This window comes from Colletotrichum godetiae, assembly GCF_030913485.1.
Source record: "Colletotrichum godetiae strain CBS 193.32 chromosome Unknown BDP55scaffold_82, whole genome shotgun sequence".
In the NCBI taxonomy this organism is placed as follows: domain Eukaryota; kingdom Fungi; phylum Ascomycota; class Sordariomycetes; order Glomerellales; family Glomerellaceae; genus Colletotrichum; species Colletotrichum godetiae.
The window spans coordinates 64,568-91,972 of record NW_026851330.1 but is presented as its reverse complement, the minus strand read 5'-3'; the positions used below and the strand labels follow the sequence as shown (position 1 = coordinate 91,972).

The following is a 27,405-nucleotide window of genomic DNA, read 5'->3' as shown; positions in this document are numbered from 1 at the left end:
AGCGCAAACGTCGGAAGTTTCTGGCAGTGTGGTGCAACGCGCCGCATATCATTGGGACGACAAGCCTTGGCTGTTGGTACCGTTCTCTAGAAGTTCGGATGATTGGCGCACCGCCACCCTCAGCCAGGTGCTGAAACTCGCTGATGTGTCGCAGCCTGGGATCTTCCCTGGAGATGGTGATCAGGGGAAGAAGATCTCGAGAAGGCTGAGCTGAGCTGGGCTAGCGGTGTTGTATGCGTACAGTATGCTAGTGTATTCGGACGGTGGTGGCGTGGTAAGAACGCCGTGGACCAGAAGAGTTTCTTCCAACATCATTGCCGTAAGTATTCCCTCGGGACCTACAGGCAGAGTGTAGGTACTGTAGCTCCTCAGTTCGGACTACGGATACGTGGCTCAACGACAATGTCGTCACTCTAAAATTCAGAATACGAGGATGAAGAGCTGGAGATGCCGATGAGCGCTGATTACGGGCGACTTTATTTTGGTTCGGAGCTGAGTCGCGGGGCGCTGCTCGGATTGCTGAGCGAGCCGTGTCCATGCTAATCTGAAGATCTGGCAAACGGATCCTTGCGTTGGATTATGACGATAATCTCAGACTTGACTCGTAAATGATCATCAGAATTAGCACATAATTTGCGATGAATAGAGCGTCAAGAGCCACGAGCCAAGGTCGCATGTGGCAAGAAATGCTGTTCGTGTACGTAGGCGCGCCGTGCATCGGACGAAGAACACCAGGAATGTTCGGGCACCTTTTCTTCTTGGAGGTTGGGATGATAGCCGTCTGGCGATCACCCGAAGACTGCCGGCCGTTGAAGCGGAAATGAGAAGAGAAAGAACGCCAGTGTCATCGTGACATGGCTAGAATGTTTGCTTCTGCTCGTGCGATTTACACGGGGCTTGAGCAGTCACCAAGGGCGGACGACGCGCCGTCGCACGGGGGGGTGCCAAGTGGCATCTGTTGCCTCGAGTTAAATGAGATGAGCGGTTGTGTCTACATGGATGAAGGACTGGGCAAATGCTGTCGTGCGAAGGAGGGATGTTCACTCTCGTGATGGAATTGTTTTCCTTCTCGATGCCCACTGCCAAGAAAGAAAGTGAAGGTTCAGCTGAGCGCCTGCTGTGCGAGGGCTTGTCTTGATTGCTGTGTCTGCATGGAAATTGGCACCTGCTCACTGGGCGATGTTGCGAGGCCCAGCCGCAGCTCGAGCTGTGAACACTGGGCAGCATCGGAGTGTTGTTCTTCCCGGGATGCGTGTGTCGCCCTACGAATAATCTCCTTGGATCGCCAGAATGTTCGCGGGGTTTGTTCTCTTATTCCTGGCGCACAGAGAGCATGGTGGCCGGTCATCCCGATGACAGCTGAGCCAACTTCCAAGCGGGTACAAATATCCGTAAGGTCGCGAGGGTTTGCTCGGTACCACGGCCGAATGACAAGGAGAAGAATGGCAATCTCATGGTTTCATCATTTCTATCATGTACCCGGCGCAAATTTGCCGCAAAAATGGGCATGATTGCTTTGTGATTGCTTCTTTCGTCTGCGCATCTGTATGTCACAATGGGTCAGAGCCACAGAGTCCAGAGGTTCAGAGGTTTCTTGGGCAATTCTCCTGCCGTGGCTGCCGTGGATTGATTCCGATATCCATATTAAAGAGGGCCGACAGATTGTAGGGCGACGATGATCCGGGGGCGAGTGGCCGGTGGGTGAATAAGAAGTTGAAAGAGGCAAAGGCAAAGCGTCCGTTGCGGCGCCGGCGTGTCGTCCCCTGGTTCGAGATGAGAAGTTGCTCTCTGAGGACCAAGACGCTGACTTTCGTGACTTCCTTCCTCGTCGGAGCCGGCGCCTGCTGGGAATTTCGGCTTCCAAAGGGACTTTACTGCATTAGGCGGGCAGTCTGCAGATGCCTAACGTTAGCGCAGATCCCAGCCGCCCGTTTGGCCCCACCTCGTCCTCTTGTCTGACGACTGGCGTCGATTCCATTGGTCAAAAATGTCAAGAGCTGTCAGGGGGAAAGGGTGCCTCATTGGCTCTTACATTGTTCCATGCAACTGGATCCCACTGGGATGGAGTACGTACCCAAAGTGAGATCTCCTCCTGCCCTTCTCCATCGACCCCGTTCCTGCCTTTTCCCCAAGTAGGGTACCTTTTAAAAGGGGGCAAGAGGAACGCCCAACCAACGGCTCAAGTACCCAAGTACTTTTCCATGTACTCCGTACCTTCCCAGGTTTACTCCTCCTATTGTGCGCTGGTATGGAAGTCGCAACTTGCAAGACCAGGGAAGTGATAGCCAGTCAGAGTTGGTGTTCGTCCCTCCTTCTCAAGTAAGGCAGGTTTCGTTTTCTTCCTCCTTTCCTCCCCCCACATCGGGACAGGAGCATCCCGTCACACAGTGTCATTGGTTGCAGATCCTCGGACGAAAGAAAGAAGGGGCCTCTGGGGATTCGTACGCCTCTCCTCTTGGCTTGACATTTTCTTCTTGTCCATGTCAAAGACTCCATTTCTTACTCCATAAGGTACGACCACTCGGCTTCGGATCCATCTGTGATCATCTGCAATGCGGATATTTGGTTGCTTCTTTCGGTCGTTACTCAAGTGGCCCCCAATTTGACCATGCCCAGCACGGTGGCTGCGGTTGTGGATGCAACAGCCGGTACCTGCATATCCCGTTTGTCAATCTGGAGCCATTCGCGGCATTTCCATCATCATTTGCCCGTACAAAGTACATGTACTGATAATCAGTAGGTAGTGCAATTCTGCAGACTGCGCCAGTACGCCCCGAGCTATCGCATCACACCGTCCTTCACATCTCCCGCCAAACCGTTGGTGCTAGTTGCTTGGTGCTATGCACGGCGCGACGATGCAGCCGTAACCCGAACGTGGACTGGCCAAACAGCTTATAATGTGGTGGCATCACAAGAACCCTCCATTTCGGCCGGCTTGTAAGGCCAGCGATACAAACGTGAAGCAGCCACAATTTAACCCACCAGCAGCGTCTGATTAGCTTCCGCCGCTGCGCCGCCAGCACCGGCTGCTCGACACATCGAAATGCATCGCAGCGGCGCATCGCACGGCGCAGCATGATCAGCAACCCATTCGCGCTTCGTCATTGACCCTTCCCGTTGGGTCTCCCAATTCCATCTCGCAGACTCGCACTGGCATGGCCGGCTGCCCTCGCACTAAGTCTAACCGGTGCTGCGATGGTCAATTTGCAATGTCCGTACCAATATGGGTCGTTCCCCTCTTCTGCGATGGATCCAAGCATGTCGCTTCGCCTCTCTGTTCTGGTCATTGCTTCATGCTTCTTTTGCGCTATAGTCTATCATCGTATAGACTATAGAGTAGAGCATAAGGGATGTTGCCTTTTCGCCTCTCGCTTCTAGTATACCCTCGACTGCCGCATCCGCCGTCGTCTGGAGTACAGCAGGAGGGCGTGGTGTTTGGCTCCACGGGGTCAAGCACTAAGCATTGGATGATATGCAAAGAGGGCAAGGCCGCGAGGGGCCAAGCGGCAAGCGGCAAGCCCTCCAGTACCTTTTGGTGTGGTAGTCAAACGTCAAGGGGTACAAGCCACCTCCCACACCTTCGGTACATTCGCCGTGTACCCAGCCTGCCCCCGTCACACAGCCAGCAGGATCCTGGTCGCGTCGCGCTGGCCCGGCCCCTTGAAGCAGTGCCTTAATCTATTCCAACCCACATGCAGAGCGATCCCGACCACACTGTTCGCCCGACCACTGCCCTGGGGCATATCGCCGTTCCATGCTGGAAGGACTGGAGGGAACATGCACAGTAGTCAACGCCGGAGCCCTGGTTCAATCGCTCAGTGATTGCGTCGCAGAGTCGTAGCGTCGCAGTGGCAGCACCTCGGAGACAGGAGGCGGCTATCGTCCGCTGTCACTAACACAATCTCGAGCCAAGAAGGAGAGTTTCAAGAGACCCCTCAATCAGAGCCAGAGAAGCAACGACGCTTGCCCGTTAGAAGCCAGTCATGAGGCCCATGACTCCTTTGTAGCGGCAGCCAGTGCCCTCGTCTGGTCTGAGCATTTGAGCATTGAAGCAACGAACAGACGAATGGCAGGGAACACTAGACGAACACTTATCACTGACACTGGTAACTGGCAGCGTGGCTAAACCCTACCCCTGAAATTGAGGGCGAGAGAAAGATGCATGTTCTCATTGAGAACGGGAAGAGAATGCGCCATTTCTTCTCGTGACCCCATGCTCCCATTTCCTTTGCCTTTCCTTGGCCATTCTCGTCGTAAGATATCAGAACCAAACCAAACGCGGCCAAGAGCGAGAAGAGAACAACAACTTTGAACAAGCGCTCCATCTCATCTCATCTCATCTGTGAAAAGTCACTGGCCGGCCGATGAGTGCCCGCCTCCCCCGTTCGTTCGCTCGTTCCCCCCGGTGGCCAAGAATGGGGATCAATGGAGATGAGAGCCATGGCATGGTAGTGCCTGCTTTCCGAAGTAACTTACGCAGTTGTAACTAGCGTCCGAGTGAGAGCGCAAGAGTAAGAACGAGGTGAAGGGGGAGTGGAAGAAGTTGCCGTAAACTGCACAGCAAAATGGGCTCCAGGAGTTCCAGCAACCTCGTTCGGCATCCCATCCCTCGACCCCTGTCTTGCGCCCCCCGTTCACCCTTCCCACCCCCCCTTGAGAGTTCCCGCCTTGCATCCCACCACCAGAAATGCCATATCCTCTAGCCATGTCTCTCACTCCACCTGCCCACCCGTTTCCTTCTCTTTAGATGCCCTTTTTCTGCATCACCTTCATTCCAGTGTTCACCTCTCTTGTCCCCTCGTTTCTCTCCCCCTCCTTTCGTCACCTACACGGGGTCTTTCGACTGTCACTCTCTCAACCCACGCTCACTCTCAACGCTCGCTCGCTCGCACTTGTGGTGTCGCCCTTCTCTGGACGTCGCACTCAGCCATTCCTTTTTCTGTCTTTTAAACCTGACCAAAAAAAAAAAATCCCAAGCTGCGGATTCCGCTCCTTTTCTTGGCTTTCCTGCTACTTGTAGTCAGGACTTACCAGCACATTCATTTCTCTCGGACCCCGTTTGGTGTGTGTGTTGATCGCATTCGTTTCCCGACTCGAACTTTTTGGGCAATCTGTCGGAGGATCGACAAGACGAAAAACCGAATTCGCCATCTTCTAGTATCATCGTGTCGGTTTTCCAACCTCCCGCTTCCTTGCACTTGGTGTCCGGTATCAAGACCGTCTTTGCGACATCGTCTTACACCACGTATCGCCTCGCAACACCGTCACATATCAACCTTTCGGCGCCAATACGGATAGATCATTCACTCGTCGTAGTGGGAACGTACCCTGTGACTGTGTTAGAAAAAGATTCTGCAATTTTGTCGCGTAAATCGCCAACTTGACTCATAGACTCTCCAGTCATCGACACGCGCATCTCTCTACGCCGTCAAAACGCATTCACTCAACACATTCGGAATTTGGACTCTGCCGGTGGTGCTGGACATCGACGACGGAATCTCGTAGGACTCCTGTGTTGTTACAGCCTCGAAGCAGCATTGCCAAGAATTAGATCCGACTTCTCGTAGATATTGCCGAGCCCGGTCGAAAATCATCGCCAACTCTCTCACCGAGCCACCACGAACACCTCCACCATTGAAATCCATCACGTGTCTAGGAAATCCCCAGCCACTGGAAAGCGCAAAAAACGACGGAAGAAAATCATCTGGAAGGATCAAACTTTTTTTCGACATTCCAAGCAGATCGTAGGACCCTTTGTGTCTCTGCCATCTGACCCTGATTCCATCGTTGAAGAGTCCAAAAGCAGAAGTCACAGGTGAGTCGGGTCGCACCTGCTCCTTCCCTCCTTCCTTCCATCACCACCTTCACCGACGACCCAATCAGTGCCCCACTTGATCCATCGCACCTGCCCTTCACTTTCTGTTGCTTCCTGCCTTGCACCTTCATCGGTGAACAGCGGCCGGGTCTTCATATCGCGCGTCGCATTTCTTGCTCTGCCCGAGAAACTTCCTAACTACAACACACCACACACTACACCTCGACGGAAAAACTCACAAATATCGTTTGCGCAAAGCTGACCTTCTCAAAGATCTCTCATTCTCCAGCCTTCATTCAAGAATCCAACTGGGCTTGGACTTTCTTCAGATCTTTCTCAAGACCAGCAAACGGACTTGTCTTTCAGTCGAATTTTCATACTTTGATACCCACTCAACCTTTGTATCACCTTACCTCATCTCACCCTTCACTACTCATCACACCCATCTCCCTCTCGACAGTATACATCAACCGTCACGATGAAGTTGTCCAACAACCAGGCCCTGGCTCTTGTCAGTGCTCTCATCACCAGTGCTGAGGCCTTCTGGCGTATGGAGTGCCCTGGCCGCGTTGGCCTTACCCGTGTCGACCCTCTTATGTCCTTTGGAGAGGCCGCTCCTCACGTTCACGCTATTCACGGTTCCGGCGGTAAGTCTGAATGCTTTTGATATCGCAAACACGACCTGCCTTGCTATCCTCGTGCCATTACCATTTTTTGAACAACTCGCTAATTTTGAATTCAGGCATCTCTCCTACCGCCGACTTTGGCGACCTTACCGCCAGCGACTGCACCTCCTGCCGTGTCAAGCAGGACAAGTCGGCCTACTGGCACCCGGCCCTGTACTTCCAGGACTCTACCACTGGAGAGTTCGAGCTTGTTGATCAGGTTGGCGGAATGCTTGCGTAAGTCTCGTGGCTCACAAAGCACCACATGAAGCATTCGATACTGACCGTGCCAGGTACTACCTTCTTAATGGAAAGGATATCAAGGCATTCCCCCCCGGCTTCCGCATGATTGCTGGCGACACCTACCGCCGCAACTACACTGCTGGAGACCCTTCCAAGCCTGACCCCCAGAAGTCCGAGTGGGCTATTCTTGGGCAGACCGACCAGTCTGTCCTTCGTCAGCGTGCCATTGGCTTCAACTGCCTCAACTATGCCCGTGCCCCCGAGGGCACCCTCTACCGCCACTTCCTTCCCGACAAGGCTTATCTCGATGCCAACTGCGCTAATGGCGTTCGGTTTGAGATGATGTTCCCTTCGTGCTGGAACGGAAAGGACGTCGACTCCACTGATCACAAGTCTCACATGGCTTACCCCGACCTCGTCATTGATGGTACCTGCCCCGATGGATTCGAGACCTCGACTCCCAACCTTTTATACGAGATCATCTGGAACACCTATGCCTTCAAGGACCGCTCTGGCCGCTTCGTCGTTGCCAACGGTGACACTCAGGGATATGGATACCACGCCGACTTCATTTCCGGTTGGGATGAGGATTTCCTTCAGTCAGCCGTCGACACCTGCACCAACCTTTCCGGTCGCATTGAGGACTGCGCCGTCTTCGATCTCCAGGATGAGGCCACGGCCAAGCAGTGTGAGATGAAGATTCCCGACCTCGTCGCCAAGGATAATGTCACCGGTCCCGATGCTCAGCTTCCCGGAAACTGCCCCATCACCTACGCTGACGGCTCATCTGAGGGCGGCGATACTGACCCTGTCAGCTCCACCTCAAGCATTGCGGTTCCCACCATTCCCACCCTCACCTACAAGCCTGGCAAGACCGCTACCTCCAACCCTCTCCCTGGTGAAGTGTTCAAGGAGACTGGCAAGATTCCCTACGGCTCATCCAGCTCTGTCTCCGAGACGGTCGCTGCTGAGGCTGTGGCCACCCCTACGCCTGAGCCTACTCCCACTCCCGAGGCTACTCCCACCCCGGTCTTTGAGCCCATCACCACTTCTACTCCGGCCAGCTCCTCTGCCCCGGGCATGTCTTGCGTGTCTACTCAGACGATCACTGCTGTCAACACGGTTTCAATCATCTGCTGGGAGGAGGATATTGTCTATGTCACCGAGTACGAGGATGTCACGGCCACGCTGACTGTGACTCCCACTCCGTCGGCTTCGGCGCCCGCCATGCGCGCCAAGCGTCACCTTCACCAGCACCGTCATCACCACGTCTAGGCGATGAAAACGTGTTTTCTCAATTTGCGGAGTTGATACTCCCTCTTGTATCTGGGTGCGAAAAAAATCTGGGTTGCGGACGTCGTTTTTAAGGGACGCCACATCGGGATGTGGCGGTCTTTTTCTCTCTATCCAGTGGAAAACCTAACCCATTGAGATGATTTGGCTTCCCATTGGTTCTCTCGCATCTTGCTCAAGAACATCATTGTTGTTGTCTGGACATTCGAGCAGACGAACACTTTTTTCCTTCTTGGTGGTAGCTAGCAAGGTACGGGCACGATATGGCCTGCGTCATGAGTTTACGGCAATCATTAGGAGGCAAATCATCAAGTCGAGTTGGTCCTTAAATGTGTTTCTTTTCATGGTAGTCCGAGTGAGGCGGGCGTCGTAAGGGGATTTGCATTTGCATCGCATTGAGTGCGTCCATGTTGTAGGCGTTGTAGGTTGATGTTTGAGAGATACCTATTCGCGTTGAGGTTATTCCAACGGTTCCATCCATAAAACACTTGCTCCATCCATGGCTTCCTTTGCGATTGTGTGAGGTCATCGTCAACGTTCGCCTCTACACTTTCATGACTAGCATCCGTGACAGAAGCCCATATTGTATGATGTATTGGTCATTGAGGTAGAGTGCGCGCTGTTGACCGACCTCCAGATGAGCCAACTATGGGAAATCAAAGCAAAATAAAAGCAAAAGCAAATAAAGAATACAGCAAGCCACATTTAGTTATGTACTGCGTCTCGCACTTGCAGACCGGGTTTCAACCTGATGAAAGAAATTTCAAGGAGTTAAAAAAGACATTCCGTAAGTTTGAGGTCTATCCAGGCTTCTTTGGTCCCCCCGACTAACATTAAAGAACTCAGAGATCTGCCATCGATACAGCCTTCCAGGATGTAGCCTGGAAAGTTGCGCGTGGGCTCTCTCGTTACAGTTCTTTCAGTAGGGGGAGGTAGGGGGTGGTACCTTACTTCAGCACAACCCGTGACCAAATCGGGAGGTGCGTGCCTGCCTTCATCCGTGTTGCCTATCTTAGGGGGAAGCACCCAACTGAGGAAGGCGCCGACCGGATATGATGGACTTGGGAAGGAAGAGGACGACCTAGTGCCCAGTTGCCAAGGTACTCGTGTGTCAGTTTTTCTTGCTTCCTGGCTGGTTGTGATGTTTACTCTTGAAAGAAATTGAAGAAGATGGCAGGGTCTTCGAAACATCACGTATTTCGGGTGGGCAGACGCAAAGGTGATTTGGAGGGATTGATGCAATGCCCACCGGATACTAAGACCATTGGAACTAGCGAAAGTTGAGGAACAGTCTCTGAGTTTTCTATAAATCAATTGCCTTCAGGGGTACTAGGCGGAGGATGGGAGGAGATCTACTTGATACGGGTGCCAAGAACTTGATCTGCTGACGGTGTGTAGGTATCTACAAGAGAACACAACCCCCTCGGCCGTCAGAACCAATGGCTCGTTGGGCGAGATCCTCTCACAGCAACTTGACAAACCCACGCCAGAGACCCTCGGATGAGAAGACACCATCGGGATCGACTTCACCAGCGACAGCCTTGAGACGACGCACATTCTCCTCTCCGTACCCTGCAAAGATCTTGTCCGTCTGTGCTGCGGACGCGTAATTGATGTACAGGTATGGGTGTGCGATCTCGGACTCTTGGGCGAAGCTTTCCATGCGGGAGAGGACGTTTGCCGTCATACGTTCCACGGCAGCATCATCTTGGGCGTTGGACCAGGCTGTTGAGACGAGGAAGACTAGCGAGGAAGAATTTGGACGTTAGCGAGGCTATCAATGGATGGGTTCGGATGGTGCAGCTGATGAGGGTGAAGCAGGGCGCCGTGTCACTTACTGTAGAGGGGCTCATCTTGGTCGATGCCGAGCGCGTTGCCGCCGCGCTGCTTCATTGCCTGGATGGCGGTTGTCGAGAGCGGGTAGCAGATGAGGTTCGGTGCCAGGCCCTCTACGGCAGAGATTGCTGATACTTCTTCTCTGAAGATTGCGAGAGCCTGAGTTAAGAGAGCACGGGAGGGTAGGGTGCTAATTGTCCCAAAGAGGTGGCTATTGATGGTCAGCGTCTTGATTGTAGTCTTTGGAGGAGACACACGTGGGAGAAAGGCTGGACTGCCATCGAAGAGTGAATATAGAACGAGAGGGAGGAAACATACCGCGTAGTGCCTAAAACAGGCGGCTGCAAAGTCCCCGTCAGATTCGCCATGGATCCCAACCTCGCAGTCCTCATTGTCGAAGGAACGCCGCGAATAGCCTCAAAAACCTCTGGCTCGACGACCGCGGGGTTCGCGTACCACTCCGACCCCATCAACGAGAAGGCGCCCGAGGCCTGATTGTAGATGTAGTAAAAGTCGTAGGCCATGTCCATGTCGTCGGTGAGCTGAGGGTTCGTGAAGAGGTCATGAATGGCGTCGAGGGCGCTCTCGGTCTGGTTTGCGGTGGTGTAGGTTGCACGCTGGCTAGAGACGGCGTCCTGGGGAAAGATGCGAACGGTGAAGGTTGTGACGATGGCGAAGTTGTTGCTGCCGCCGCGGAGGGCGAAGTAGAGGTCTTGGTTGTGGGTTTCTGAGGCTGTTGTGATTGTGCCGTTTGCGAGGACGACCTTTCGAGGGGAGTGTTAGTGACATTCTGGTTCCCAGAAAGAACAAAAGAGTCCTGTGTCTTGACGTACCTCGTATTCGTAGACATTGTCCAAAGCCCATCCGTACCTACTCGAGAAAGGCGACGTTCCTCCGCCGAGCGTGAAACCCCCGATACCAACAGTTGCAGATCGACCGCCGACGTAGGACAGCTTGCTCCCCTCGAGAGCTTGGTAGACCTGAATCACCGTCGCGCCACCACCGACCCTAGCGCGTGTGGGTGTCCCGGTGCCGTTGCTGACAACTTCAACAGAGTTCATGCGGTCGAGGTCGACGGTGACGCCGGCGATGGAGTTGGAGTCTCCCGCGTTGCGCGAGTGGCCGCCGCCCTTGACGGCAAAGTGGCACCAGTTGTCGACGAGGGTTTTGAGAATGAGCGAGACGTCGGATGCGTTGGTAGGTTCGACCCGGCATGCGGGGCGGACTTCTTGCTGTTTGGCGTCCCAGATTGTAAAGGTTGTGTCGTTTGATGGGTAGTGGAAGCGGGAGGAAGGGAATGTGGCGGAGAGCTGGGCGCACTAGTTTTGGTGGAAGAGGGGAGTTTGTTAGTTGTAATTGATGAAGGTTGGTAGAGGGAGAGTCTGGGGTGGATGGCCATACTGCTTGTACGCAGGATGCTGAGACCGGTTCTGCGAGCTGGCTTCTTCTCAAATGCCAGTCAACTGGGATCTCTGCTGCTGCAGCTGGCACGCCGATGGCAGCGGCGGCTCCGGCTAGGAGGCAAGAGGCGAGAAGTCCGTTCGAGTACATTTTCGTGACTTGGGTGCTTTGCGGATAAGGAACGATACTTGATAATGGGTGACCGCGGGTCTTATACTACGCCCGATGCACAATCGACTTGCAGGTGAAGCGAAGATCTCACATGGCCAATGTCAAAGTCCTTACACCACGGAGGCCTCGTTCAACATGACATATTGGGATTGCTGATGACTTCCGGCGGTATGGAGATTATGTCCTCTGCTGACAAGACCCTCGGAGATTGAGGCGGGATATGTACGCTTGGCTACTTAGTTTACAGGAACGGGAAAAGCAAAGCAATCACCAAACCTCCTTGCTCCGACTTGGGGGTGACATTGATTCTGGAAAGCAACTCGCTCGATTCTCATTATTTCAAGGAGTGGAACCATTTCGCTACGGCAGAGGTATCCAGAGGTGGACTCTTTTGGGCCAGGCGGAATCTAGTTATTGGTTCAATATTTGCCGGATTTCAGAGAACGTCGTCTTAGTTTTCGGTCCGATTGCCGTTCACTCGTCCCTCAAGTACCCATGCTTGCCCTGGTCTATCCTGAACTACACTGCCTTCCTGATATGGGGTAGAGACTGATTATCGAACAGATAGAGTTGCCGTGAGAGCACGTCACCGTGAGGCTGTGTAACTGCTTAGAGCGTGTAAGTGCCAATGTTTTCTTGGGCAACATACTGGCGAAAAGCTGCAATACTAAGAAAAGCTGTCTTCCGGTAGTCTTTTGCAGCATTGCCCTATATAACATCGATATAGAATATCAACAGGAAGTTGAACTGACTCTGTACGTGTCAAGTGCGATCGGAAGGACGTAACGTGTAACACCGCTAACCCATATTTCTTTCAGAGCAGACAAAATGTGACAGATGCTTCTTTCTCACGGATTCTGATCTAGTCATTGTGATTACTAAACTTCAAACCACATCTTACGATTCCTTATCCCAGCTATAGAGTTCATGGAACTTATTGCCAACATTGGATCCGACTCTCACAACCTAAGCGGTAGGGACAGGGCGAACAGGAGAAGGTCAGCGCTTCCAACTACCACTTACAGTAGGTCACAGCGACAGATAGCTGCTCGATAGTAGTGCGGAAGCATTTAGGCCCCTGTTTTGGGCGATGAAGTCATCTCGATGATCCACTCATGGGCTTAGCAACTCTTGGAATTAAGCTATGGCGGAGGGAGGGCCGGGGAGATCATCAAGTTAGACAGAAGCGTACCTTGTTTACCACTTGTCAGCAGATACTCAGATGTGGTAGTCGAAACTATGACGAATGCATGAAATACCATAACAGTAACACTTGAGCATGGGTGGAGTTACCAATAAGTCCGGTCACCGATGACACCCCTGCTTGCTGACATTAAGGTAACAGTTCTTGGCGTTCTTTACACTGGCCCGATCTCTTACGGTACAGTTTTACTACATATGAGTGGATTGGAGGCCATTATAGCTGATGAATATTCATGTACACAGAGGAATAAGTACTTGAGTCCCCCAGGCGACCAGAAGGTTACAAGATGAGTTCATTCTTCCCCTCGAAGTTCCCACAAACAACCACGGTCCACCGCTTCGATGCCGAAGCTGTCTGAAATCGATGCTGAACCTTGCTTTACTTCAACGGCTGCGACGAATAACTACAGAAGTTCGGCAACTAAGGTTCTGTACCGGAGCATCACTCACATATCTCGACAAGACTGGATGTTGTCGGCCCAGATCATGTCAATCCATAAGGCAGGCGATGAACACCACTAGGGAAGACTTTACCACGGCATTTCGCTTCTCGTCTTTCTCTACAATTTTCCTTTTACGTATTTAAAGCCTTCATTCTCAAGAACTTTTAGAAAGAAGAGAGAACAATCTCGTCCAAGTATCTCAAGTGGGGTGAGGGGGGGTTGCAAACGACTGTGTCCCGGTAAAATATGCCAAGGTCGCCTAACAATATGCATCCAGAAGCTGCAGGCTACAAACCCAACAACCACATACCCCCGCCATTGTCGGACGGGCCCGAAACTCCGTGTATGGCTGGGTTTCTCCAACATGCAGCGAACAGAGGCGGAGTTGACCTCTCGTCGTTGGACGACTGTCAAAGAGGATTTGAGCTTTCCCCTCATTCATCCCATGCACGCGGCCCCATCTTTCTTCGGACGGCGATCCTCCGCGCATCTGGGGCCTCGCCGGTGATGGCGTTGCATTTCTCCTGGATGCGACGGGGGCAGCCCACCAACAATTGAAGAGTATTTTGTTTCTTTTGGGATTCCCCTCACGGTGTCCTTGGTGCCTCACAGACTGGCGGACGTACCCCTCACGAATCCGGGTTCTTTTAGCTTTTCCGTATTACCACAAACTATGAATTGGCCAGCATGGTTCGTCTCTAGATGAGCTTGGATCATTTACATCCCCCAGTAGTATCATACAACGGATCCAGAATCCTGGGATAACAGGTCCAAGATGCGTCGTGAAAGAAGGACGGCGATCGGCGCTGTCACCTTATTCTTGGCCACCGCGTGGCCATCCGCCCATGCCCAGCAATGGGACTGGGATGAACTTGGGGTATGTTACATTTTCCCATTTGCGTTGGATGCTACTGAGGGGTTGTCGGATGGGATGATGGTGGGTTAGAATTGGCAGATCATGTTGCATGCATCTACAATGTTTCCTCTGTCTATATGAACCCCCGAAGCCACTTCTCAGGCAGTACCCTTCCATCCCGCCGGCCCAGCTGTTCTCCAGTCCGTCTTGCCAATCCATAGTCTAGAGAGAATTGGAAGCTCTGGAGCGAGGTCGTGATAACTGAAACCTCGAAATCAGACCTGCCACAAGCCGGAACCCCTCGACATCTTCGCAATGCGCTCGGCCATCCTCGCCGCCGTGGGCATGTCATCCACGGCCGCGGCCCTTGTTAGCCGCGACGGAAAGACTGGCCGTCTTCCCGCATTGGGATGGAACTCTTGGAACGAGTACGGGTGCGACATCAACGAGACGGTGTTCCTTACCGTCGCGCAGCACATTGTGGACCTGGGGCTGAAGGATCTGGGGTACGAGTATGTCAACATTGACGACTGCTGGAGCGACAAGGAGCTGCGGAGAGACAACGTCACCAAGGAGATTATTGTCGACAAGGTGAAGTTTCCGCAGGGGATTAAGCATACGGTCGACAAGATCCATGAGTTGGGGTTGAAGGTCGGGATCTACAGTGATGCGGGTGAGTCGATTCTTGCCGTTTGGTTGGTGCTGAGTATGCCAAGTTATCAAGGGCTCTCCTTGAGGGGCTTTGGCTGTGGTCCAAGTCGCGAGAATGCTGGATGACTCTAGTATTTGGTCTTGCGATGACGTTTGATAATCTGACGTAAACATCGCAGGAACTTCTACCTGCGGCGGATTCGAGGGGTCGCTAGGCTTCGAAGAAATTGACGCCGCGACGTTTGCGAAATGGGGTATCGACTGTAAGTTCCTTCGCCGTTGACCGTGCCGTTCTCCCTGCATCATCCCATCCCTCAACTTAACCCCTTCCAACCCCTTCCACCGTCCCACAGACTCACCACGAAATGCATTATTGGAAATCACCTTCTGATGCCCATTTCACTTTGTTACAGACCTAAAGTACGACAACTGCAATGTCCCGAAAGAATGGTTCGACGACTGGAAATACGTCCCCGAACTCTGGCTCGGCGGGCCCCCCAACGAAGACCAAGACAACGGCGACCCCGTCAACTCCAAGACGGGCCTCCCCGCACCCGCAGGCTACGACTGGTCAACCTCCGTCACGGCAGAACGCTACCGCCTCATGCGCGACGCTCTCCTCGCCCAGGACAGGACGATCCAGTACTCCCTCTGCGCCTGGGGCCACGCCCACGTCGAGGCCTGGGGCAACGAGACGGGCCACAGCTGGCGCATGTGGGGTGACATTTACCCCGAATGGTACGGCCAGCACCAATGGTCCTGGGGATTGATGCCGATCCTCAATCATGCTGCGTTCTGGAGCGGACCGGATGTGAATGGGTTCTGGGGCCACGGGGACTGGGATATGCTCGAGGTCGGCAACGGAAACCTGACGCTGCAGGAGAGCAGGAGCCATTTTGCGTTTTGGGCTGCCTTGAAGAGTCCGTTAATCATCGGAACCAAGTTGGAGGGCATTCAGCCTGAGATTTTGAAGATTTTGTCGACGAAAGAGTTGGTGAAATTTAATCAGGATCCGGAGTTCGGGGCCGCGGCGCAGCCGTATAAGTGGGGCGTGAACCCGGACGGGGCGTGGAACATCACACACCCTGCCGAGTTCTGGTCCGGCGCTTCGGTGGAGGGGACGCACGTGTTTGTGCTGAACACGCTGAGTGGCACGGAGGAGAAGACGGTCGCGTTCAAGGATGTCCCCGGCCTGGAGGCCGGGAAGAAGTATGTCGTGCATGACATGTGGACTGGCAAGGATCTCGGGGTGTTTGAGGACGAGTACACGATTGAGCTGGAGAGTCACGATACGGCTGCGTTGAGGATCAATGAGGTCAAGTGCGTCAAGAGGGCGCAGGTATGATGAAAGCAAAGGGATCCAGTCCGAGGGGAAAGGGAAGAGTTGGTCACTTGAATTTGGAGCGCGTCAATGAGTCTATTGGGTTCTGGATGCAAGGGGCAGATCATATGGCTCTGCAGACAAGTGGTCGCACGTACATATAGCACACGAGAGCTAGAACTGAGATGAGTTAAACCATCTAGATTCAGCGGCGAAAGAAAATAGGAAAACGTCCAATGTGGAATAACTTTCCACAAAGTCCCAAGCAATGCAACAGTGTTATGTGCGACCTTGTTTACCCCCGCCGATAGCACGCAATCTCATCTCACATTTGATTAAACCTACCGCCCAGCTACCCGCCCCGCGCATACCAGCAACCCACGAAGCTATTCCCAAAACTCACGCGTCGCCACCCCGCCGACCCAGCAAATTCATATTACCTCACGTTCCCGCACATCGCCTCTGCTGATCACTCGCTTTTAGCCCGTTTCTGTATTTCTTTTGCGTGGAAATGGACCAGACAGCAAGGCTCGGGTGGACGACTGGCCGAAGAAGAGAACCCAAAGGAGGATTTCCTACCTCCCTTCCATTGGAATGCATTCCCCAGGACGACGGGATGACAACGCATTCCCGGTGGCTAGATTAGACTGAGACCCAACCCACAAGTCGTTACCCTTTCTGAGCAGAACCAAACAAGACCAACACAGTCATCATCGCAGATGGCGGTTGGTTGGTCTGGGCAGCGAAAAATACCCTTTGATGCGAAGGCATGCTGCCAGCCATTTCCATTTCGTGAGGCGGAAATCCGGTCATCCATCTTTGCTTCGTCTTCGTGATTCAGCCCAAGTCGTGCTGCAATTCTTCTCTTTCTGCTCTGTACCACTGTTCCTTTACTATTCTGAATTTGGTTCTCATTTTTCCTACACTTGTTTACACACAGTCATTTGCTGGAGCTTCTTTCCAGACCGTTTCCTTTCCATCTTTCCCAACTCTTCCTAATCTAATCCTTAATACGAACACCTAGAGAGTTACACAGAAGACGGGAGAAGGGGAGAGTCGACTGTGAATACCGAACACACACTCACGCCATGAGAGATCCTATTCGTGATCTGTGATCTCATCACTATCAGTCCCTCAGTCAACCACTAGATCTCGTCTTAGTCCCTGAAGACACCAACCCAGTCAACTAAATCGCGACACCCCGGACCCTCTCCGGTGATGTCGAGCCTACTCCTCCGCGTCCGCGAAGAGGTAGAAGGAGGAGGAGGAAGCGGCGGCATGACCCTACCACTCGTCCTCGCCATCGCCATAGGAGGCGGTGTCCTCCTCTTCATATGCCTCGCCTTCTTCCTCATCGCTCTAGCAGGCCGCCGCCACCGAGCCCGCGCCCGAGCCCGATCACCGACCCCCAGGACAAGACTCGACCTCGACTCGGACGGCGGCTCAATCCACACGCCCAGCCCGCGTCCGCGGCGCCTCACGAAGCCAAAGCCAGGCGAGCCGTACGCCGACATGGTTGAGGTCCAGGGGAAGCAGCATTCCCACCGCTCGCTCTCGTCCATCATCAGCGTGCCGAGGAGCAAGAGCTGGAGTGTCTTTAGCAGTACGCCTGCGGAAGGGGCTGGCGGGCAGCATCGTGGGGGACACCTGAGGAGGAATAACAGCTGGATCGACGAAGATGCAATTCACGGGCCTAGGGTGCAGAGTGATGGCCGGCGGCTGAGTATCCGCGACAGCTTCATCCTCCGCACGCCGACGTTGCCGGATTTGTTTGGGCACAAAGGGGAGTCGGGCGGCCATTTTGAGGATGACTTTGCGAATTACCCCATCGAACAGCCTCGGCCGGTCAGTATGCCAGCACAGCGGGGCCAGCCTTTGCGGATGCCGTTACCGAGAACAGCTTCGTATGAGCTGGCTGAGAAATTGGCTGCGGCAGCGAGGGGCGGACCGCCCGTACTTCCAAGCCCACAGGGACCAGGACCTCGACCGGTGCCGTTACAGCGACTGCGGCACAAGACGACGGAGTCGGACCTGGCTGAGATATTGCGTTCCACGGAAGAGAGGCTACAGCTCGGAACGCCAACCAACAGCCGACCGGCCACACGACAGAGGGCTGCATCGGCATCAGCTGGGTCCAGTGTACAGACCCCGCGCGGGTCACCGACAAAGTCGTATTCCCCAATAAAGGCCCAGTCACCGGTCAAGATCCCATCACCACTTAAGAATCAGTCTCCCGTCCGATCACGATCCCCAACAAAGACACAGGTGATGAACCACGTCGGTCAAGCGTTGGATCTCAATGCCCAGCGAGCTCGAACTCCGAGTCCATCGAAGCGAATGGTTGTTCCGATGCTTGTCCAGACTCCGAACCACCACAAGAGGAACACTTCTCAGTCGTCTGTCGTCTCAGATGCAGACAGCTTATTTGGCGAGACAACCCCGGAAGTCGAACAAATCCTGCCAACAGGACTGTCGAGCCCCAGCAGACGATCCGAGCACGAGTCCCCGACCAAGCCCCCCAACAACGGCGAATCAATAGAATCTCCAGGCAGCGATGCCTCGTCGTCTCTCTCGACCTTGTACAGTGTTAACGAACCCGAGGATGATAGCAAGACCGGCGGCACCGGACACACCGGACACTTGGACAGCACCCCTCGCGGCAGGAAACCCAGGAGCCTTGTCATCGATACTCAGATATGCGACCCTTTCATCACGCCGGGCCCGCCAGAAGTGCCCCCAAGGAGTCCCAAGCGCCAGTCATCCAGCTTGCCGCCTCTCCGACGCCTTACGCCACCTGAAGAGGAAATCCTGAACCGCACGCCTACGAAAGTGACATCTGTTGCCAACTCTCCTGTACCGAGACCGCTAGACGTCATCAAGCGCAGCAGCACGGCCGATCAACTCCAGACGCGGTATTCCATCATGATGCAACCATCCGACCTGGCAGCATCGCCCGAGACCATACGCCCAAAGAGCGTCATGTCGATGAAGCCCACCTTCCTTGTCTCGAGTCACAGCGTCGTGAGCATGAGGGCAAGTCCTGGCACGTCTCCCGAGGACAATGGCAGCCGGCCAGTCATGCCGAATAACAGGTTGACCTTTGGTCCAAAGGCACCTGTCTTCCCACCGCCCCTGAACTTGAAAGCTGGCAAGGGATCGCCAAGCCGAGAGGCCCTGGTTATGGGCAGCCCAGATGGGAAAATGTTGATGTCATGCGGCAGCCCTTCTGCAGCAGGTCGTGCTGGTCGACGATCGGTCGACGCCACTGCGTCTGCGTCTCCGGTTCCTGGCTCGCCTCCCCGAAGGCCGCTGCCGAGTCCCGACCTGTCAAGGGGAGGATCTCCCACACCGAGGCGATACAAACGCGGTATGGCCAGTCCCATCCGCGACCGCGCGTTGTCGAGACAGCCTACACCCAGAGAGTCCCGTGTCGAGCGCGTTCTCTCTAGGTCTGACTGCCCTTCAATTGTGCTCAAGCCCTCTAGCTCACCTAAGCGGAGCTCATACCACCGCGACTTCGCGGTAATGGGACTCCAGTCTACTGTGGCCCAGCTTCGACGTATGAACAGCCAAATGAGCACTCTTAGCGCCGGTTCATCCATTTCAGATCCTGACAGTCCAACACTACCAAATTTGAGAGGAGGCGGGTTCAGCCCCGATAGGAGCAACAGCCGCGTGAGCAAAATGGGTCGACAAAACTACTTGTCTCTAGGCACGAGCCCAGGCTCAGCAAAGCGGACCAAGTCCATCAAATCGGCCAGGAACTCCATCGCCGTGCTCAAGAGTCGACCAGGGGGCAACAAACATCTCGATTCGCTACGCGCAGCAGTTGAGGAGAAGGAAAACGAGAGAAGAAACGGTTCTCTGATTCGAGGACCTCGGCCGCTCAACCCGACACCTAGGAGTGCCGGAAGAGGGGTGGCGAGAGACAGCGTGGTAACGGTGGAAAGTCCCACTCGGAGAAGAGTGTCCAACCTCGATGCCGCGGACCAGAAGCATCTGGAGAGGCCGATTAAGCATCAAGACAGTGGTACCAGCTTGGGCGCATACGGGAAAGAGGACTATCTGCTAAGTTCCCCAGACAGCCTCACCGCAGGGGCCCAGAGACAGAGCCCAGACATGAGGGTTTAAGTCCGAGAAGTTTTCTTTTGTCCCACAGTGGTACGCATTGATTGGGGTTGTTGCGTTCAGCGACGGTTAGCGAGTACTTTCTTCAGGGTTGAATATTTCTAAGCTGAGCACTGCGTCATTGTAATACCTAGACAGTAGGCCATTAGCAAAATCAAGATACAACCATCATTCAAATCAACGAATTGTAACACAAGAGAAAGTCAAGTCTCCTTCGATATCGAACCATGATAGATGATTTTGAGTAAGCGCGAAAAAGAATGGTATTCTTACGTCGGTTTCATGAGCCCGAGTCCTGTTCCTGGTATCAAGTCGTTCTTCGTCAATTCCCACGCCCCAGTCGCTGTACACACTCATGACTCGTCAACGCGCGGACGCTTGTTGCCCGGGTCGTCATGGCCGTTGACGCCGTTGTTGGCTTCATCGTGACCGCGAACCCGACCGGCTCCCTCTCCCAGCTGGCCGCCTTCCTCCCCCTCATCCTCATTGCCATTCTGGCCAATCCAGTTACCGTCGGCGTCAAAATGCTCATGGACGTTTTCTGCGGTAATCCAGCCTCCACTTCCAGGAAAGGCAGGAGGCAGACCTCCATCTGGTGCGCCATACAGGACTCCCTCGTATCCCTCGACCGGCTCATGCTCGCCCTCGAAAACAATGCGGCCATCCTCCTCCTCATCATCCTCGTCGACAGGGTCGGGGTGAAGATCGGAGCAAGCTGAGATGGCGTCGTAGAACTTCTGGATATCGGCCTGGGTGCCAGCAGTGATCGCGGGCACGAGAGTCATGTCGATGGTATCGAAGTCGTCGTCGTCGTCGCCGTCACCGCCGTCGGCAAGCTGCAGCTGCATCCAGATGGCCTGGAGAGGGGCGCCGTGGGAGATAGATCCCACCTGCTTCACGGCGTGAATCGAGATGGAGGGGTAGGGGATCTGAACGCCAGCGCCTTGGGCCGTAGAGAAGATGGTAAAGTTCCTAGAAGGCGTGTTAGTCGGGAGGAGCACACGCGTAGCAGAGTGGATGGACCACATACTCAGAAGTGACAAACACGGAAACGTGCTGCTCCACAAGCTCCTCGGTCGCCTCTCTCAATGTCGTGCCATCGGGGGCAGAGGCCGTAGTCGAGACATCAGCCGGGAAGACAGCCAAGTTGCCCTTTTGCGACGCTGGGATCCATGCCTTGGCGCCCTCGAGATGGAAATGAAGGACGGGCTTTCCTCCGAAGAAGCTCGCGGGGGTTTGCGACTGGTGCTCCTCAATTGGAGTGAAGTCTCCAAGAGAAGGAGGAGAGCGAATGGTTGTGGGCAGCATGTTGATGATGTGTAAGAGATCCTTGAAAGGACTCTGCTTGGGCTGACCTGTGAGACCCTTCATGGTGGGGTGCTTGCCTTGGAGCTGGAGAATGTGAAGCTCTTATCGCTATCACCACGTGATGACATTGATTAGAAGTATCGGGGTATCTTGGTAGGAGCTGAGGTAATCAGAAGGAGCAGACGGTCAGGTGATCAGATGGTCATTGGCCAGCATGGTTGATCCGCATGCTCCACTGAAAACGCTCGGTGGGGTCTGAGCTCTCTCCACCGACATTCTTCCAGAGTCCGATCGCACTCCGTTGCCTCGGACAGCTACACTACGCACTCGCATCGCATTTCTTCCATTGGCGCAGAGCTGACGAATCCCCCTCAACTGGCGCAAACACAACATCCTGCAAACACGTTCTTGACCAGCCCTTTTGACTACCAGGAAACTTCAAGGAGGCCTATTGCTACCATTTACGAGCTTGTATGACCCTCAAAACGGCTCATATAGTCCCGTCCCACCCTCATTTGCACACTGACACTTACCCACCAAAGGCAAGACGTGCTACCCACCATGTATAGCAATCGTACGTATTCCACCACTCGGTGGCTTTTCTTTCCGGGACTTGAGAGACTGACCATAGAGATAGGCTCCCATCCGCTCCTCGAGCAGGTCCCCCTGACCGTCTCCCCGTTCATCTCCCTCCCCGCAGCCACAACGCTCTCCTACAACTACAAGGCCATGCCCTCAGCCCTCCCTCCCTCAGCAACAGGCGTGCCCGCTGCCGTCACAGACGATGCTGCAGCTGGTGACACCTCGGCGAGCAAACCAAAGTATGTGATCTCGCAGTCGGGACACGCAGCGCATCCGGATGATATCATCGCCTCTTGTCGTGCGCTTCAAGCGCATATCACAAAGATGCAAGAGGACGCCGAGCGTGACCTACGGGACCTCGAGAATAGGATAAACGAGCGGGAACTGGCCGAGAAGAGGAGGGTTGCGCCCGGCTGGTTAGACAGTGAAGCCCGGATACTCGAGCCGGAAAAGGTGGGCGGACCATCCGAGGAGGAAGCTGGGCATCAGACATCAGCGATAGCAGGGACCAGCGAGATGCCGCTGAACGATCAGGGGGCAGAGCTAGACCGGGTTTTTGGCGGTTTGAACATGAAGTGAATCCCATGCGACTGATTAAGGTCCTTGCTTTACTCCCCGGCGTTGCGCGTCATTTCACAAGACGAGTCTTCTCGTTGCCGGATCCATGGCTGGATGGAACAGCAAACCATCTATATGAGGGAAATAGGTCAATGCTATGGCACAGTGCCGGACCTGCAATATCGAGCCGCTGGCGCGAGCCTGGTCTGAGGCTAAGGCAAGCCAGCTAGCCTTACTAGAGAGATGTCGTCCCAACGCTTGTACAAAGTCGATAATCTACGACTTGATTGCAGTGAGATTTGTTTAAGGCCTTCTACTATATGTACGCTGAGCTATTTATAGGGAATGGGAACAACTAGCAAGTGGCCTGCCTTCCAGCATCCCAAATGATACTCAGGAGTCTAGATACTCATACGATTAATGAACTTCTTGCAAACTCACAAGAGCAGAACCACCCCATCACAAGTTGCCAACTGTGTCCATACACTGCTTCACACCCAAATTATCAGGCCGCTCATCGACATGCCCAACCCTCGTCACCATCTCCCAAGATTTATACCTCGTTGCCTCCAAGGCTCAACTGGATGAGTGCCGATGAGGCTTGGTGGTAGTAGCACTCGATATCTTAGCTAGATGTGGTAGATAACGGTGCAACAACGTGATATCGGACTTCCTTGCCAAGCTCGGAAAGGTGAGCCGAGTTCTGTCACTATGTAATACGTCGTCCATCCCTGCCCCATGGGGCGTTTCTTGGTCCGAACGGCGCTGTGCTTCTCTAAGTTTTATTCCTGGTTCAGGGTTACATGAGGTCTACTCGCAATATTAGGTTCCGCCCCCCCTAGCGTGAGATGGAGGAAGAATAAGTGCGCGTTTGGCAGCTTTCTTGACTAAGATGATGTACAGATAAACTGTCCCATTTCGATACTCGAGGAGGCATTGAGCCGGCGAAACCGCTCTACAGATCTACTAGCGTGCGAGGGCTACAATCGATATCGATTTCTGGGCTAGGATTTGTCCCGAGATTACTCCAACCTGTCAACCCAGGAGCAAGAGGCGGACGGACAAGTTGCATGCCGTATTGCGTCGACTCAATCCTGTTAGGTTACTCTGAACCGCCACTTTTCGATCTTCGTAAGTCCTGATAGCATGTTCAAAATAGGAGACATGATCAGGAGAATTATATGCGTACCAGCTGTTAGTATACTGCCTGAGAGCGGGGCTTGAAAGGTGCTTGAGTAGGCTTTCGAGTTTCTCTACCAAAGCCGACATTGTAGTATTATAAGGTACAGAGTACACAGAGGCAGAAGAATGCAGGCCGAGGTCTCGTTCGATTTCCTATCTACGTGTTTTCGCACCGCCTCCAGTGTCAATTACCTTCTTGTTCGAGAGTTGAGAGGGAAGCCATTCGAACATGAATCGTTACATGATGCACACTGTTGATGCGCAACTCAACTCTCCACTCGGCAAATCCAACGGACTTTCCCTTTAATTACAGCGAATACACCATTTTTACTGTGATGATTCAGTACCAGCGTGAACCCTTGATAAACTAGATGAACTTGGCACGGTCTCGTCCAAGACTGGTAAGTAAAGATTTGCGGCCCAGCCCGCCGGGGCGTACCCTTCAAAGTTCAGGGTACCCGTCAAAGCTCCCTAGGGTGGGCTGCGTGAGGATCTCGGGGTCCTGTCCCGGAGCAGCTACATTTTCCCGAGATCTTGCTTTGCTATGACCCGGTCCCCTGTCGGAAGTGGTCCCCGCGCCGCCGCGTGCTTCGACCGGGAAAGAAATACGACCCGAATTACGGATGACATGCTCCATGTCAAATTCGGCATCCAAATTTTCGCGAAGTCCGGCTTTTATAGTTCGTCTCCCGCCGTTTGGCATCAAGTCGCGTTTGTTAGTTCGCGGGATACGGACATTTTCGGTCACCTTTACAACCATGTTTCTGCTTCTGTCGGTGGTATTAGCGTAACAATCACATGCCTCGCCCTTTAGTTTCTGCCCAATAACGATGATCGAACCATGTCTTGTTCCTGTTCGGCACTTTGACCATTTTGATGCTAAATGAGGCAATCGATGATTTATAGATGAACCGTCGACCGGACCCTTTGAACAAATTTAGATTCATCATTCATTAGCTTTTACTTTACTTCCGTTGTATGGCCTGAACCCGACACTGCAGTCTTTCTCCAAAGTACAAAATAGTAATAATGGGCTTCAAAATCATCATTGTTGGTGGCAGCGTCTCGGGCCTCTCTTTAGCTAACATGCTGGAGAGGCTCGATATCGACTACACCCTTCTCGAGGCATACCCCACCATTGCACCGCAGGTAGGTGCGAGCATCGGTTTACTTCCCAATGGATTCCGAATCCTTGATCAACTTGAATGTTTCGAACCAATCCTTGAAATGGTTGGAGAATATCACCTGAGAAATAGCCTTCGCGGTCCGGATGGTAAGCCGTTGAGCACACCAAGCATGGTGAATATTCACCACATGGAAGCACGGTAAGCTGAGATCTGAGAGTGATGCGATATAACAGCTTAGCAGAGTCACTGATGATCGTTCTTTCGACTAGACTTGGTTACCCTTCCATCTTCATAGACAGACAGATGCTACTTCAGGTTCTCTACGACAACCTGAAGAATAAGGACAAAGTCATCCCAGAAAAACGAGTCGGAAACGTTGAGCTTCTCAAGGAAGGAGTGCGTGTACACACAAAAGATGGCTCCGTATTCGAGGGCGACATCGTAGTCGGAGCAGACGGCATCCATAGCACTGTTCGAGAAGAGATGTGGCGTATTGGTCATAAACAACGGCCTGGCTACTTTCCTGTTGACGAACACTCTCGTAAGTTTTCGATCATTCAGGCCCTGCTGCCAGAGTAGCTGCATGATCTTCACAAGCCTGAAGAGACTGGCAATGATACTTGTAATGCCTTGACTGAAGTACTGATATAGTCGTTTAGGAGTGCCCGTAGCTACGAAGTGCATTTTCGGCATCTCCAAACGCCCCAGTAACCTTCCCATGCATAATCAACAGATGGTCTTCAACGAAGGAAGAAGTTACCTCATTATCAGCGCACCCGGCAATCGGACATACTGGTTCTTGTTCGCGGGCGTTGGAGACACTATGTATGGGAAGGACATCCCGAGGTACTCCAAGGAAGATACAGAGAAGTTGGCTCTCGAGCACTGGAAAGATCTAGTTTTTGAAGATGTTACATTTGGGGACATCTACAAGAACAAGATAATGGCCACCTTGGTGCCTCTGGAAGAGTACGTCTTTGAGAAGTGGCACTATCAACGGATCGTATGCATTGGGGATGCTAGTCACAAGGTGAATTAAAACCCTAGCCTTTGCTGTCGATGCTTGAGGCTGATACTTGGCTTGCTTTGTAGATCGACCCCATCTCTGGACAAGGAGGCAACGGTGCCCTGGAGGCTGCGGCGCTGCTCACAAACGCCCTGGCCGACATGCTGGAGAAGAATCCAAAGGCGCAACCCACTGAAGTTGTCGAGGCCGCGCTGGCCCAGGTCCATGTCAACCGCCATGATCGAGCGAAAACCCTGGTAGCAAATGCCCACACGCTCCAGCAAGTTTTGACCGGGAGATCACCATACTCCAAGATTGTAACCAAGTACCTAGTCCCCCTGTTGGGAGACGAAGGTTTCCTCGGTGCTGCGGTCCCCATTTGCAAGGCTAGCCGCCGGGTTTACAGGATTCCACTACCGAAACGACGCCGCTTGGTGCCCTTTGACGACGAACTCCCAGCCCTACCTATGGCAAATCAAGCGGCATCGAGAATGGCGTTAGTCTTGGCGTCTGGGTCCTTTGCAGCGCTGCTCTACTACTCTAACGGTTTCGCCCACTTCTTCAACTTGAAGGAGAGCGCCAGACTATGGATCTCTGGAGCTTCGGATCTTGACCTCGTTTCAGGTTTGACAAAGACATTCTCGCTTGATCATCTTGTCGAAGACATCCAATTCAAGACAAGCCTCTTCTCCGCCCTCGTCGTCTGGCTCGTAGAGGGGCACCGATTCGGCAACAGGCTTTCAGCTCCTCTATGGTGGGCTTTCTACCGTTGGTATCCTGCTGTACACTGATCTAACATGAAAAATTGCAGGCCATCGATTTCTGCTGCCCCTTTCACAGCCTTCGGCTTCAAGGCTATCATGCCACTTCTAGGTCTCGGCATCGTTACTCAAGGCACCAACACCCTGACTGGTAGGCATGTACCTGTTAAATACGCCAAGGCAATTCTTCCGTCGGCTATCGTTGGCTACGCCATCCCCACGATCCTCGCATGCCTGCCGATACAAAACCGGCAGCTCCGACATGCCGTCGGTCTCGTTGCCTCTGCGGCCCCGGTCTTCAGCGCGGCTCTAGTCAACGGCATCGGCTCGGTCATACAAAAGGTGAAGGATGTAACTTCATCCATAAAGGCCGACAAGGAAGTCAAGGGAGAAGACAAGAAGGAGTTCACTGACATGTACGACAAGAAAGATGTAGTGCCGCTCAAGACGGCCTACGCATTCGCGGCAGGGGTCTGCGCTACGATTCACGTGGCGAGCGCTATGTTTCAGGCCTTGGCTACAACTTCGTCTGGCAGCTTGCCAGATGGTATTCCTACAAGTACCGGTTTGTTTGGACTCGCTTCTGCTGCATTGTCTCTCTATTCGGCGTGGGACTTGCGATCAGAGGGTTTTGTTACTACCAAGCAGGCGTTGCTGGGCTCTCTGGGCTCCATTGCTAGTGGCATTGCTGTCGGCCCTGGTGCAGCGCTTGCAGGTTTCTACTATTGGCGTGAGAGTGTGTTGGATAGTTTTGGCAACTGATTATTCGTGCGAGAATATCCCGCGTGTTATAGGGCAATGTTAAGTGGTGTGAAATATCTTGCTTGATGAATTCTACAGTGTAGCAAGACAAGC

At 53.5% G+C, this 27,405-nt stretch overlaps 9 protein-coding genes across 9 annotated transcripts; 6 read left to right on the top strand and 3 right to left on the bottom strand.

Moving 5' to 3' along the window:
* Positions 1-4,053: 4,053 nt before the first annotated feature.
* Positions 4,054-4,510, bottom strand: BDP55DRAFT_684125 (uncharacterized protein). The gene has a single exon (XM_060576382.1). The coding sequence runs from the start codon at positions 4,323-4,325 to the stop codon at positions 4,095-4,097; it is 231 nt and encodes a 76-aa protein (XP_060422680.1). The 5' UTR covers positions 4,326-4,510; the 3' UTR covers positions 4,054-4,094.
* A 1,783-nt stretch (positions 4,511-6,293) lies between these two features.
* BDP55DRAFT_698697 (uncharacterized protein) lies at positions 6,294-7,998 on the top strand (the record flags this gene model as incomplete). The annotated part of the gene is made up of 3 exons (XM_060577802.1): positions 6,294-6,462; positions 6,558-6,717; positions 6,774-7,998. 3 exons carry the CDS (start codon positions 6,294-6,296, stop codon positions 7,996-7,998), a joined length of 1,554 nt encoding a protein of 517 aa, XP_060422679.1.
* Positions 7,999-9,478: 1,480 nt separating this feature from the next.
* Positions 9,479-11,403, bottom strand: BDP55DRAFT_734541 (uncharacterized protein; the record flags this gene model as incomplete). Its single annotated transcript, XM_060580216.1, has 5 exons — positions 9,479-9,759; positions 9,855-10,063; positions 10,171-10,616; positions 10,686-11,171; positions 11,254-11,403. The coding sequence occupies 5 exons, from the start codon at positions 11,401-11,403 to the stop codon at positions 9,479-9,481; spliced, it is 1,572 nt and encodes a 523-aa protein (XP_060422678.1).
* A 2,429-nt stretch (positions 11,404-13,832) lies between these two features.
* BDP55DRAFT_415575 (alpha-galactosidase) lies at positions 13,833-16,088 on the top strand. The gene is made up of 4 exons (XM_060567407.1): positions 13,833-13,947; positions 14,153-14,599; positions 14,757-14,840; positions 14,991-16,088. The coding sequence occupies exons 2-4, from the start codon at positions 14,242-14,244 to the stop codon at positions 15,920-15,922; spliced, it is 1,374 nt and encodes a 457-aa protein (XP_060422677.1). The 5' UTR covers positions 13,833-13,947; positions 14,153-14,241; the 3' UTR covers positions 15,923-16,088.
* A 1,088-nt stretch (positions 16,089-17,176) lies between these two features.
* Positions 17,177-18,988, top strand: BDP55DRAFT_521890 (uncharacterized protein; the record flags this gene model as incomplete). Its single annotated transcript, XM_060567778.1, has 1 exon — positions 17,177-18,988. A coding segment is annotated over one exon (1,812 nt), but the record flags the coding sequence as incomplete, so codon positions are not given.
* A 117-nt stretch (positions 18,989-19,105) lies between these two features.
* On the top strand, positions 19,106-20,029 carry BDP55DRAFT_566186 (uncharacterized protein; the record flags this gene model as incomplete). Its single annotated transcript, XM_060570489.1, has 1 exon — positions 19,106-20,029. The coding sequence occupies one exon, from the start codon at positions 19,106-19,108 to the stop codon at positions 20,027-20,029; it is 924 nt and encodes a 307-aa protein (XP_060422675.1).
* Positions 20,030-20,379: 350 nt separating this feature from the next.
* BDP55DRAFT_566274 (regulator of volume decrease after cellular swelling-domain-containing protein) lies at positions 20,380-21,397 on the bottom strand (the record flags this gene model as incomplete). Its single annotated transcript, XM_060570493.1, has 2 exons — positions 20,380-20,998; positions 21,057-21,397. 2 exons carry the CDS (start codon positions 21,395-21,397, stop codon positions 20,380-20,382), a joined length of 960 nt encoding a protein of 319 aa, XP_060422674.1.
* Positions 21,398-21,623: 226 nt separating this feature from the next.
* BDP55DRAFT_684104 (uncharacterized protein) lies at positions 21,624-22,982 on the top strand (the record flags this gene model as incomplete). Its single annotated transcript, XM_060576381.1, has 3 exons — positions 21,624-21,805; positions 21,877-21,908; positions 21,972-22,982. Coding segments are annotated over exons 2-3 (532 nt in total), but the record flags the coding sequence as incomplete, so codon positions are not given.
* Positions 22,983-24,685: 1,703 nt separating this feature from the next.
* On the top strand, positions 24,686-27,400 carry BDP55DRAFT_760477 (FAD binding domain-containing protein; the record flags this gene model as incomplete). The annotated part of the gene is made up of 5 exons (XM_060580844.1): positions 24,686-24,929; positions 25,079-25,324; positions 25,443-25,813; positions 25,876-26,543; positions 26,601-27,400. 5 exons carry the CDS (start codon positions 24,686-24,688, stop codon positions 27,310-27,312), a joined length of 2,241 nt encoding a protein of 746 aa, XP_060422672.1. The 3' UTR covers positions 27,313-27,400.
* Between the last annotated feature and the right edge of the window lie 5 nt (positions 27,401-27,405).